Raw genomic sequence first — 14,070 nt, forward strand, 5'->3', positions numbered from 1 at the left:
CTCTGTGATACTACGTACATATATAGGGAGAAAATGAGAACAGTACCTAGGCACAATGCTGAAAGGCCAATCAGAAAATCTACATGTACTAGAATTTAAGTCAAACTTGTGCTGGCAATCTTGAATGACAAAAGACACTGGGAATTCTTTTTTTTTTTTTGGCAAAAAATGCAAAGGATATTGGTTTTATATTTCCATCTGCAAAATGGCAACACCGGCAATACTTTGCTGTTATGCAATGGTTCCATCTTGACTTTCAGAGCAGGGTGATAATCGAATGACGTGACATTGTCTCCTTCCCCAAGAGATCTACCCAATTTCAACAGCGCCTAACATATGATCACTGAATCGAGTTCAAAGCAGTACTGCAGACATGTAACAGTACTTTTATAACCATGACTGCCATTTCTGGTCAATCCATAACTGGTGGCAGGAGGAAAAGACAGAGTACCTTTTCCATATCAACAGATAGCTCAGCAAACCACTGCCTCGCATCCTTCTGCTGGACAACACAAGCCACATGTAGGCAAGCTGCAAAGATGAGGTGAGATGGATATTGAACAAAGATCTACTCTTGATACAGTTAGAAACATTCTATTTTTTTATAAACACCACAATACAGTTCAACAGAGAAAACTCAGGATTAATTATCTCATTTTTCTTCAAGACTTGCTAAATTGCAAGGCTGTACCCTGTCAATACTGTAGGAAACAAACTGGAGCACCTTATGAGGGCACTCTAAGGAACGTTTGTTGATGGGACAGTGCACAGTACACAAATTTAAATAGAACAAGAGATGTTACTTGTGTTAAGTTACTTACCTAGAGCTATCATGAAAGGAGGGTACAGCAGACAAAGATCAGTTCTATATGTGTCATTCACTATCCTCCTATGCAAAAAAGAACTTGTAAGTATCATCCTAGTCACTTTTAGACTATATGACTTCAAAAACTGCTGTCAGTTTATAAATATTTTGTCAGTTCCCCAGATGGTAGAAACAGTGAGGCTGTGGGGCAAAACAGCAGGGGAAGAGATCTCTTCCCCTGTAAAAAAATCGCTTAGAGCCTTTCATTTTTTTCCTTGTAGTCACAGCAGAAGCTTATTTGGAAGCACTGTATTACAGCATCATAAATGTCATTCTGCAGAGGGTGTTGACACATACCATAAAATAATTATCCCTGTTTCACAGGTAAGTAAGGGCAAACATAAAGGTAGTATTTTTACTGTCTTTCTGTATTTGAGAAACAGTTCAAGAATAGAGTTCTGCTAACAGAGCTAAAAACCTCCTATGACAAGAGACAACAGAAAGCTGACATTAATAGAAAAAGATTACTCATAGTCACCATTCAGTAGTGTAAAAAACTGTGCTATTAGAGCTAGTCTAAAAATAAAAATCAGATCACTGCAAAGCAAAATCGTTACAGGGTTAGAGACAGAAAAGCAAAGTCAGGGACATAACCTGCACAGGTTAAGTAGGGCAGGTTACCCTTGGCATTCAAATATGGCTAAGCCTGCTTTTGCTGAACCAACTTTGAAGCGAACTGTTAAACACTCGCTTTCTTGCTGAAGGAGGCACTGTTTGTTAATCACTGTCTTCATTACCATGCAAGAGGTAGCAGCATGTCTTCTTGGCCCATATCTTGCACATACTGGAGCAAAGGTCTATAAGGATGATACACTATCAAACAGCAGTCCTAGGAAAAATGTCAACAGGATAAAAGTTAGATTACAATGCAGAATGTGGTGTCAGTTCACATTAAAAACATTTGGTTTACAAGTCAATTACTGATTTTTTTTTAAGTAGCATTCTGACACCTAACCCTGCTCTAATGAGGGCAGTGCTCTCTCTAGAATACCATTACATAGCATGGTTGCCAGTCTGTCACTGTCCTTCCCCTAAGAGACCAAGAAAGCCACATCTGCAGCACACTGAAACCTTATTTGCTTAGAAACCCGTAATTCCCACTAGGAAATACAAAACTGCCAGAAAACAGTCTGTCACTAAATACCATACATGGAAAGCATGCCAAAATAATCAACACTGGTTTGGAGAGAAACGAAAAAAATCCACTGCTCTCAAATCCCCTCTTTTCAGGCCCAGGTTGGTGTAAACAAGAACGAATAACCCTCTAGCTGAAAGCAGCCAACTGTGTGGATACTATAGGGAAAAGCCTCATTAAGTTACATGTGCTGAACACTGAAGTGAGACATAGTTATTATACACACTATATATTGCATAGCATACTGGAAAAATGAGTTAATCCTCAAAATGTAACGTCTTGTAAACACAGTTACTTGTGATAAAACTCTTGTATACAAAACCCAAGAGCTACTGCCATGTATAGCAGAGGTATGAAGGACTAAATCTAAACAGGATATCTAAAAAGGCGTTCTAACAACTGTAGGCACAAACAAAAACTTTGATCCAACCTCCTCTGTGTCCTGTTCCCAAAACATATCCTTTCTCAGTTGCTGCCTGACTCACTAGGCTCCTTCCTCTTCCTCTCTGCACTTGAGTAGAACTACGTACAGAGAGCCCAGTGCCTAACCCATCCAAGTCCAACCAATATGCAGAAATTAGGCACCACTTTACCTAAGCCCCCTAAGAAGCCTGGGCTGCATCCTTTCAGCTGCCCTAGAAAACACAGCAATGAGACAGCAACCCTTACAAAAAGCAGGTACAGCTCCTTTCTTTGAAAGTGCCTGGAAGAAGATGTCATGCTGCTCAACAGCCTAATAGTTACAGCATCACCTCAGAAAATGGGAGGCCCTGAATTCAGTTTCTCCTTCACAAGATTCAAACCCGCATCTCACTTCCTCAAAGTTTACTCTAATTATCAGGTTATAGAGTAGCCTTTGTGGGATACTACCCACATCTTCAGCTGAAGCTGGACCATTGTACAGCTCCAGATTCTTCCAGACAAGAAAAAGACAGCATAGAAAGAATACAGTTCTTTATGCTCTTGACTGGCCATACATCTGGTGAAGTAAGGACACTCACATCCTAGTCTCTGCATCAGGCCTTACATACAGGTACCTTCCTTTCAAAAAACAGAAGCAGTTCGAGAAACAGAGCTTATGCTTTACCCTTCCCAACAGTGCTCTAACCACTAGGATGCAGAGCCACACACACTCCTCCTGTCCCCATCGCTCCTGCAATCTGCATTCTTTATGTTGAGAAGTCCAGCTTCAGTGCAAAGAGGTGAGAATGCCCTCACTCAGTAATTACAGCATTCTGCTGAAAATGTAAATGTTACACCTGCATGGACATAATTCTAAAACTGGAGTGAGGTGGGGAAAAAAGACAGCATAATGCATATTTCATAGCACAAAATACAAAATGTTCTTCATCAGTAAGATGTAAACTGAGGCAACAATTAAAAAAAGAAATAACAAAAAAACCCACCTACCATTAATTCTAAGAGATAGAACTCACATTCTAGTATCTGCAAAGAAATAAAATCACAGTTAAACAGCAGCATGTTTCAGACAGCAGAAAGAATTAACTGGCATCCAGTTTAACATCATGAACACACCAGGAATTCTCAACACCTGTTTCCAACACCCCAAAATGAATTTTGTCTGAAACTACAAAATGAAACAAAAATCAAACTACTATTAGCCACTGCCTTACCACCATTATAACTTAACTCCAGTCAGAATAACAATGCATTTAAATATTTTGGATCAAGTTTACTACAGAAGACTACTTCATTGGCAGTACTTGTCTTACTTGTTTCAAAATCTGGCAGCAGCAAATTGTTCCCAGTGTATAAACACTTAACATCAATAGAGAAGTCAGTCGGTAGAATTAGAGCCTCTTCAGCAGACCACTAACGTGCCAAATGGCCTTTTAATGTATTTTCAGATTTAATTTCATATGCAATATTCTGTCTAATTGTAGCAATTAAATCAGCTCTCATTTTCCATAGAGATAGTGACCTATGAATGATATCAAGGAAAAGACTGGACTGCTTTAGGTATAGGAAAGCAGTACTCCAAAATACATTTCCATTTGCCTTTATCTGTAAAATGGCAGTACAGTTTTGTTGCAAGGTCTTAATATATTTTATATTCTGATGTATCATTTGGCTTTCTAGACTGACTGAAAAGTAAACCAACAAAAAAGTAGTATTTGTCACAGTCAATCTAAAAAGAATTAGAAGTGTTTAACTTGCAAAATACTACAGCACAGGTCAAAACTGGTTTCAAGGAAAAACTACAAAATTTCTCAGCATCGTGACTGAGAATGTCTTGAAAACCACTGGTAAATATAAATTTTAAATATTAAACAAAAAAATATATATTTTTCAAAAGCTATTACATTTTACAGACAAAAATAAAATTTCTTCCTGTAAGCCCACTGCTCCTGTGTGAAAGGTTGGAAGTACCCCAGGTGCAATGACTATTCATCTTCCCTGGAGCAACGTATTTGTAAACAAGAATATTAAAAAACAAAACAAAATAAAAATTCTCTTGTATCATCAGACTATATAAAAATTGCTATTTTAGTCACCCAGTCACTTCACTTCTCTTTATAGCATTTCAACAATTTAAGGAAAGTAGACTATAGAGGATTCATTACTTTTAAAAGTAACTTTCCCAATAAGCTATCAAAAATTAATTATAAGCACCCTGACATACGAGTATGAAAGTATTTATTTCTCAGAATTTAAAAGACAGGCTTTCATGCTAACAATTATTTGTCTTTTAATTTATTTGAACAAGTTATATGTTGAACAGCATACTTACATGGTTCATCCTATAAGGGAACTCCTTCGGAAAGGCATATGAAAACCTTGTTTTCACTATAGTAAAGAGAAATCAGTATGTTAGAAATGAAGTAATTAAAACTTTTACTTCTTTCCCTTTCTATTAATTCATCTGTATAGAGCCCTTCAAATCCATTTGGCAGCACAACTGCTTGCAGCACAATGTTTGTATTTGAAAGAGAAAAGATAAGTGGTAAGATTTAAGATCCTGGAACGGGAAAACTACACCTGAAACCCAGATTTTCACAGGTAGTTGGACAGACACTTGTCTGCTGCTTTGGACACCATTAGATCTTCTGGGTAGCTACCAACTACCTTACCAGCACCTTCTTCCCACAAGTTATCATTCACAGAGCTATCTGCCTACTGATGTCTCTCCAAACCTACTGACTTCTTCAGGATCTCAGTTCCAAGACTAAATTCAAATGGAATTTTCACCTATTATTTTTAGATAGGCTTGATCCTTCAACACACAAGATTTTAAACCATGTAATGAAGTTACAGAAAAACAAGAACAGGGGTGGAGTGAGGGAGCTCAGCCAAGAGATCTTGCACGTCCACAATGTAAAGGCTTTGGATATGCAAAAACCAGGCTCAAATTCAAAGCAAGAAGTCAATTCACCACTCCACAGATAAATGTTCTAGGCACTGGACATTTCAAGGGTGCTTCCCTCCTTGAGTTTCCCATGTAAAAGCAACTACTTAGGCACATGATATGATTACAGATACTCTCACCTCCAAGATAATCTTTTAATATATCCTCAGTTTTCTAGCTTATTATGATCCTTGATTTAGATACCTAAATATCCTTATGTATTTTACAAGAATAGGTACAAACAGTACACTGTGAAGAATTACATTAAGTAGCAAAACCAGAGCAATCTGATAATAAAATGCTGAGCAAAGAAAAATTTAAGTATACCTGAAGATGTGGATTTGAGATTTGCACAAGTAAAACATTTTAAAATCTATTTTAAGTCCCAATTCAATTTCTCCAATGAAAAGAGGTAATATTTTAAATCCTGGAAATGGACAGTATCCCTTATATTAAATGACAGTCAGTAAATTATTATCACCCAGTTAGAACAAGTCCAGAGAAGGGCCACGAGGATGATCCGAGGGCTGGAGCACCTCTCCTATGAGGACAGGCTGAGAGAGTTGGGGCTGTTCAGCCTGGAAAAGAGAAGGCTCTGGGGAGATCTTATAGCAGCCTTCCAATACCTGAAGGGGCTACAAGAAAGCTGGGGAGGGACTTTTCATAAGGGCAGTTAATGACAAGACAAGGGGAGATGGGTTTAAACTGAAAGAGGGGAGGTTTAGATTAGATATTAGGAAGAAGTTCTTCACTGTGAGGGTGGTCAGACACTGGAACAGGTTGCCCAAGGAAGTTGTGGATGTCCCCTCCCTGGAAGTGTTTAAGGTCAGGCTGGATGAGGCTTTGAGCAACCTGATCTAGTGGAAGGTGTCTCTGCTGATGGCAGGGGGATTGGAACTAGATGATCTTTAAGGTCCCTTCCAATCCAAACCATTCTATGATTCTATGATTCTATTAATTTATACTACTGCCAGAAATTCAGTACCCCATTCTCTGTGATGACAAAAATGTGTCAGTTCTCCAGACTAAAGACTTCAACATTTACACCTACAGTGAACTTTGCTAGAAAATGTGCTGTAGGACAGTAAGACTAAACTACTGGTTGGAAATTTTAATTATTTCAAATCAGAGAAGCATGAATAAAACAGTCTTCTCAAGAAGCATGCAAAGTAAAGAGATACATAGTAAAAAAAAATAAACAACTTTGAGCAGGAAGATGGTGAAACAAAACATTTTTCCCACAAAGCAAGCTGCAGACACAACCACATGGAGCTGTCCTTTTAGAGAGCTGTGGAAACAGAGCGAAGAGCTTTTGAAGAGGTTGCCAGAAACCAATCTGAGATTATCTTCATTACAAAGGAATCATGTGTTACTAACTTCATGTTTCTACCTAACTAAAAGCAAACAAACCTTTTCAACCAACCACTATTACACTAGTCATCCCTTCTGTTAGCTTCCTTATACTTGTCTCACCTCATCTTTTTTCTTCTTTTCTATGAAGACCTCAAAAAAAATTCCTGTGTGCTACTGAAGCAACTCTGGTAAAGGAAGACCAGGAAGAATAAAAGATACATAAATGCTAGGAGAAAGCCTTTTGCTTTTTGTCCCCACTTCCATGAAATGCAGAGTACTTATCAGAGCAGGCAGGGATTCTACGTCTGAACGAAGAATCATGGGGGAAATCTTCTGTGGGACTCCGAGACTTGGGATATTCAGCAAAAGCACAGCTCAAGAGTAGAAATCCAAGTAAAATCAACTATTGCATATTTATCAGAATCCATCTAACTTTCTCACTGATGTATCAAAACTGCCACACAGATCTGTGCTTTGAGATGCTACTGCTGTAAAAATAGCAACTTACTGCTAAATCCAGTACTGGCCTTGGTCAGGCTGGCACTGAAGATGCGTTTCAGTTCCTGGTGGTGGAACTGTCATACAGCCAGCCCCATGGACTGATACATTACTGCATGTGGAGGCTACAGATGCAGCCAGTCACCTGTCCCCTCAATAGCTAAGAGGGATTTTGAAAGCACTGACCTACATTTTGAAAAGCACAGCCAGAAATTGCCTATTGAGAGCAGCTGGACCTTCTGGGTCAAAGTACAGCATTCAGTTAAGAGAGCCACCACTTTAAGACCTTAATGTATGAGATGAAAGTTACAGGAACTGGGAAGTATAAGTCAGGTGTGAAAGATAGAGATTGTATTTATTTATGAACAATATGTAGATTATAAGATGTATTTTTATAAATTAGTATCATATGCAGAGACTAATTTTATGATGGGAAAAAAGGATTGAAAAATTATGAGGTACAGAACCTTCAAAAAATTCTGAAAACAGGTACTTCCTTGGAAACCTACCTGCTAAAGAACAGACAAATAAAGTCCTAAGTTTCCAGTTATATCTTTGAGTAGTTCAGAAATCAATTTACTACTCAAACTGTTCATAAACCTCAATAGTTTATTACTATTTATTTATTTATTTATGCTTGTCATAAGTTCCAACCAGAATCAACCAAAACTACTAGAGAAAGGACCCTTCTGGACCCTTCTGTTCCCATATTTTAAAAACACAAGTTATTTATTCTGTTTGGCTTTAATTAACTCCTAGTAGTCAACACGCAACCCCCCCTCCCCATAATTTGATAAAAGGCTAATTTGCTACCTTTTAAAAACAAAAAAAGAAAAAAAAAAAAAGAAAATGTCTGATATCCCTGTAGAGATACGTAACTACAGTATAATGAAAATCACTGATACTTACATACAGAAGTAGCAGCAGAAATCAACCTTGTATTTGAAACAACACCAAATTCCTGAAGAAAAAGAATGGTAAACGAGGTGAACCACCCGAAATACCATATACTCACACTGTTATCAAATTAAAATAATGGCTTCCTACTAAACTGGGCTTCTTTATGCAGTATTTCTTTCTTTTTCCCTGCCCCTTTTTCTTTCTTTTTTTTTTATTAAGGTGAAGAGAATAAATAAAAAGATCTTAGGTAAAGAATTTTTTCATGTATTAGTTTGTTTGAGTTATAAAGAACAGTAAACATTTATGAAAGTTATTAAAGCCACAAAAGTTTAGTTGGCTAACACACTACATATAAAATAGACAAGAGGGCTTCAAGAAGGTATCTTGTTTTTCCTTAACCCACTTGGAGAGAAAACTGTCTTTAGAAACCTGTCATTAGCTACCTTTTTTCATTGTGCTTCCATAAAGCCTTAGCTTCTCTGCTGAGACAGTCAGCAAGCTGAAAAAATTCTATATAAAACTTTCTTTCAGAGAAATGCATAGCAGAATCATTACCACTATAGCTGCCCTCTAAAGTTGCAGAAGCAACTTTATAGTGTAAATAAGGCTGCACTGACCTCTAGTATTTGTTCTATACTATAAGGTAAATCTGTGCATGTATACAGATGTCTGCACTTTCTTAAAAGCTTAATTAACAGGCTGATAAAAAGTACTCTCTCCCAATATTCTGCATCTTTCTCTTTTCCTTCATCTGGAAGGTGTCACAGTATTTATACAGAGAACAGTATCACACAGGTGTAAACACTGGTTTAGTAGGACTGCTTCTACCATCCACTAGGTATTTGAGTGCCTCCTGTAAAATTACTTAGTGCTGACATATCACAAATTGGCCATTTTTTTTTTTCCATTAGGCAGACACTTCTCAAACAGCTGAAAAAACTCCTTGCAGGAAGTTTTTTATAGAGGACTAAGAGCAGTGCCCAGCTGATGCTTGGCCACATTCAAAGTGGACTTCTGATGGTGGAGGCATGGAGCCTTCTCACCACTGTCCCTAATGGGTGAGTTTCTTATGATAATTTCTCAAAGACACCATATGAGCTACAACATACTTTTAATTCAAGTAACGAAAGTGTGGTAAACTCTGAGGATCCCTCACTATATGAAAGGGAAAAGGATAATTAGGAAAAAAAATAAAATTATGTTTTAAAGTTTGAGTAAACATAAATAAGGAAAAGCACACCAGGAAACAATACTGCACAATTTAAGATATAGTGTATGTAAATATGTAAACACTGTATCACAGCGAAACAGCCAATTAAACACTCTCCAGTTTTCAGAGGCCCTTCAGCATTAGTAATTCAGATGAAATTGTGAAAGATCAAATACTAAGTAACATGTTTGAAAGCCTTCTCTGTCTCCTTTTCTTAAATTGCTATAGAAATCCATACAAAAAAAAAAGAAGGCTTCAACCCCCAAACCATGAAGAACGACAAAAATTTTAAAAGTCCTAAATGTTTTCTCTCTCTCATACATCACATAATTTTACATTAAAAAATTGTAATACTTCATACCTCTACTTTGGATGCCAAAAACACACACGTAGGAGCCATTAATACTGGATCTATACTTTTTAGGGAATATCTGAAATGTTACAACAAAATTATAATATGTTGTTTCATACATGTAGAACGATTAATCTATAAAGAGCACCACACTTCCTTTTGAAAAAGCAAAGCTTAAGTTAACTTTATTAGCATAAAAGCTTTACACCATCCAGAAAACAAAAGTGGCACTGTTTTTAATACAGAACTGCATTTTAAAAGGGCTACCAAAATGTGCCTAGCAAATGTTTATTCTCATACCATCATAGTAAACAGTCCTACCTGGCATAGAATCTCTTGAAGTAGACTGTAGCAGTGGCAATAACTTGTTGTCTTAATTTAAGATGTTCACCTAAAGCCTGGATAACTTAAAAAAAAAAAAAGTGAACAAAAACTTGAGTTGAGTTTTTACAACAATTTGACACCAAATAGCAAAGGATCTCAAAACATGACTAGTGCTGGGGTTTCTAAGGAGCAGCAGCACAGTCTTCTCCCTCAGTTCACATACGTTGTTCTGGTAAGACAACATGTTGCTGTAAACCTACAGACCCGCAGGTGAAGCAGCAGCACTGCATCCTGAAGCTTGTGGACACCTTTAAAAAGGGAAAAGTAACTTGACTTCATTGTGTACAAAGTGAGTATGACCTTTAAGAAGGCGACAACACAAATCTCAGCGGGGTAAAAGCTTGGATACACCGTTTTAGAGCAAAACAAATTCAAATACTTAAAAATGTAGTCTATGGCTTTTCAGTGCCATGCAAAATGGATGGGGTTTTTTTCAAACAACTAAAGCTGCCAACACAAACATGGTCATTAAATTTGGCAGAGGCAGCAGGTGTTAAAAAAATGACATATTTAGTCTAGGGAGAGGGGGTGGGAGACCAGAGGATGCAGTCAGCTGCTCCATCACAGTGGTCCTCTGCCAGTTGGCCAAGAAACAACCCTGGTGTCATCTGTGCAGGTAGCTCTTGTTTGGCCTCCCAGGCAAAGGAAAGGTGCCAAGCAAATTAGATGCATCAAGCTGGGATTAAGAGTAGGGTCAGATATAGAGAATGCCAGAGTGAAATCTAAGGTTGTTACTTGTTATTTTCCCCATACTTCTTCATAGCCATTATTCTAATCAAGGCTCGGCTGTGTTAAAACTCCTTGTTCTTTTTTTCCTCCCTCACCAGAAATGTCTGAAACAATCACCTAAAATACACTTGAATATATATCTAGCATACATACAGCAAGATCAAGACAGCAACCACTGATGGGAAAAGCAAACAATTCTGTTATCACTCATCCTAAATTCTTAAACTCTACTTAAGCACACAAGTCCAGATGTTCTTCCCCACGCTCTTATCCCGTATCCCCTGAGAATAGTCAGGGTACACCCTACTCTCACTTTTAATTAACATCACAGCATTTTAAAACAGGTAAATATAATGAACATTGTTGGCTAGAAAAGGGCTGTAAGTAGGAGAAAAGGAGCACCCAGAACAGCACTAATGATTGGCAACTTTCTTTTTCCCCCCAGAGGAAAAGGTAACTAATTTGTCACCCACTACCATTACTGAAAGCAACATTAAGACCCTGTCCATGTCATATCACTCTTTTCCTAAAACAAGAATGCCAAATTGAGACTAGCTTGCCAGTGACAGCAGGACGAGCAATACTGCCAGAAAGGAGGTTAAGCTCGGCATGCAATGTCGGTACAGATATTAAAATATTTATCAGCATACCTTGGGAGGTTTGAAAGGATTTTTCCCTTTGATTTGACCATGGGGCTACAAAGCTGTCTTATTACTAGGGCATCAGAAAAATCCAAATATTAAGCTAAACAGAATTCTCCAAATATGTTTCTCACTCCCATGGGATTTTCAGGAACGGTTAGGCCATCTGCTGTCAGAGAAATATCAAGTGTGGTTTAGGAAAAAAAAAATGGACAAGAGCCTAGAGAGACTTAATGAAATGGAAGCTCGAATATGCTGGGAAAAAGTCCAATACTTGTAATTAATTTTTAAATATTTTTTAAAGAAACTACTGGATTATTTATTCTCTTATGTTTACAAAATAAGTGGTTTCAGTGATTTGATTTTTTAAATAAAGACTGTTTTAAATCTGAATGTCTTGAGTAGCCTGTAACACAAACATTACAGCTTCTACCCTAAACCAGAAAGGGAAATCAATTAATGTGCTTTTCAACCAAAAACTCCATTAAGACTCGGTGATCCAAATGGAGAAATCAACATCAATTTCCTTTTCAAACTGCTTTAGAAGATTATAGTTTTCCTTCTGTACCCTATTAACATCCCGAGTAGTTGTGCACGGCCATACAATCAGTTGGTGATATGGAGCACTTGTTTTCCAATGAGGAGGCCACAGAAAACTAAACTGCCCCTTTCCAGGTAATGTTTTGGTTGTTTTAGGGAACAACTATCTCCTGGGCAGACACAGGCTGAATGTGACAAGCCATGGCTGAGACTCATATTCCTACCCAGGTAATGCAGGAGGTGGGAGAGAAGAGGGGGAGGGTCTATAAACCCAAAGCAGGGTCCCTATTCAGAAGCAGGTGATGATACAACACATATATCAAGGGCTCAAGCTCTCTCTGAGCTCCCAGAAGTACAGAGCAGCCCCTGACTACCCTTCCCAGGAAGGTGCCTCTCTCTGCTGCAGAAGGGATGAAAGCCCAGCACCACTCTCTGCTCCAGGGTAAGCCGTGCTCCTACATGCACAAGGGAGATGCTGGCAGAGCTGTTCTCCAGCTGCCACGGGTCGGACACTGTACCCTCAGGGGAGGCAAGGAGCGCTGAGGAAAAGGAGCCTGAGAACCACAGACTGAAACCACCTCGTCTACTTTGTAAATCTTTGTTTACTCGAGAAAATAACCAAAGTGAGGCATTTAAAAAAACATATTTCATAATTCAAACTAATACAAGTGAAAATTAGCAAAGAAATACAATTTTAGAAATATCAGTACCCCATTTCCTCTTTTTGTGTTATGGAGCTGCAACACTTTGTTTTAGCCTCAGGGAATTTCAGGAATTGATCGAATAGGTAAATCGTTGCTAGCTTGATTTCCTGGTGCCATATAAGCGGTAACACAGATGTAGCCACAGCAATCAGATTTGCAGCATACGCCACTATTATAAAAATAGCTAAGCTAAGAGAGAAGCTGGGATAAGTATCTTTCACAGATATAATTCCAGCACTGGCACAAGATCTCTTCCAGTGGCCTTGAGAAAGTCACTTAACTTCTCTGTCTCAAGTACCGTCTTGCCAGATAGCTGAAAAAATAAGCATTCTGTATGTTAAAGGACCACTATGAAAAGTATTTAAAGAGCTGTCTGCAAACAAAGTACTACTTAACAATATCCTTTGCCTCGGGAGATTTTTTTTTTAATGCTGAACAACTGCAGAGAGAAGAGCTTAAGTGCCTGCATAATCTCATATGCTGCAGTGCGGCCATTCACAGGGTTAAATGCTTTGCAGGATGAAGTAAGTCTTGGGTAAGTTCACAGACAAGCCCTGAACTCTTTGGGAGAACAGGCTGCCTGCCAACAGCTCTCAGAAACTTGTAGGCAATCTGAGAGCCACCGGGTGCTGGAGAATCAGTCACAAGGCAAGACACAGGCTGTGGTGCACATTTCAAAGAATGAAACTGCACACAAACAACAAGTTTCCAAGCTTTGTTGCTTAACAGGATTGCACAGATCAGCTAAAATACTTACCACAGCCTGAGAGTCCACCAAATGCCCAGTTTAAGTATTAATGCTTGACACTGAACCTTTCTTATGCTAGCTCAGCAGTTTCTGTTTGTTTCTCCTCATGTTTTTGGTAAGAACCTCTTGAAAATAAGAAAATGTACTATGTTTTGTCCAGTCACAGGTTGAAGCATTATAGGTGCAGATAACTTGCCTGTAAGTTCTCCTAAAATTGTGTTAATACAACTAATGCACGCCAATGTTTTTGACATTCCAATTATTTGTTAAAATAGCTCATAATTAAAATATTCCATTCTCTAAACAATTCAAACTTGCATTTAGACATGGCAGATACCGTACAGATTTTATGGCAGAAATTAAAATAAAACAGTTTTACCATTAGTAAAAAATATCTGTAGTTTCCAATATTCTTCTTCAGTCAGAAATTTCAAGTCTTTCTGGCGTTCCTTCAATAGATCTTGTTTATCCAAAATCCATTGTAAACTAAAAGGGAGGGAAAATAATTTCAGCAACTTTTTTTGTCACCATTATCCTGAGCGTCTCCTGTGCAAACAGAGTTGCAGATTAAGGCCGGGGGCTAACGGGCTAGTGACCTTTAACCAAGAAGTCGCACGCAACCTTCTCAGGCACAGGGTCACCAG

The 14,070-nt window shown here is 38.2% G+C and overlaps 1 protein-coding gene across 1 annotated transcript; it reads right to left on the minus strand.

The window, feature by feature from the left end:
- Positions 1 to 451: 451 nt before the first annotated feature.
- On the minus strand, positions 452 to 13,906 carry CCNC (cyclin C; the record flags this gene model as incomplete). Its single annotated transcript, XM_010163788.2, has 9 exons — positions 13,806 to 13,906; positions 10,002 to 10,086; positions 9,690 to 9,759; positions 8,128 to 8,179; positions 4,753 to 4,808; positions 3,411 to 3,446; positions 1,603 to 1,694; positions 822 to 889; positions 452 to 531 (listed from the first exon to the last, which is right to left on the minus strand). Coding segments are annotated over exons 3-9 (423 nt in total), but the record flags the coding sequence as incomplete, so codon positions are not given.
- Positions 13,907 to 14,070: the final 164 nt, after the last annotated feature.

Source organism: Antrostomus carolinensis, unplaced genomic scaffold (genome assembly GCF_000700745.2).
Source record: "Antrostomus carolinensis isolate BGI_N321 unplaced genomic scaffold, ASM70074v2 scaffold41572, whole genome shotgun sequence".
Classification (NCBI taxonomy): domain Eukaryota; kingdom Metazoa; phylum Chordata; class Aves; order Caprimulgiformes; family Caprimulgidae; genus Antrostomus; species Antrostomus carolinensis.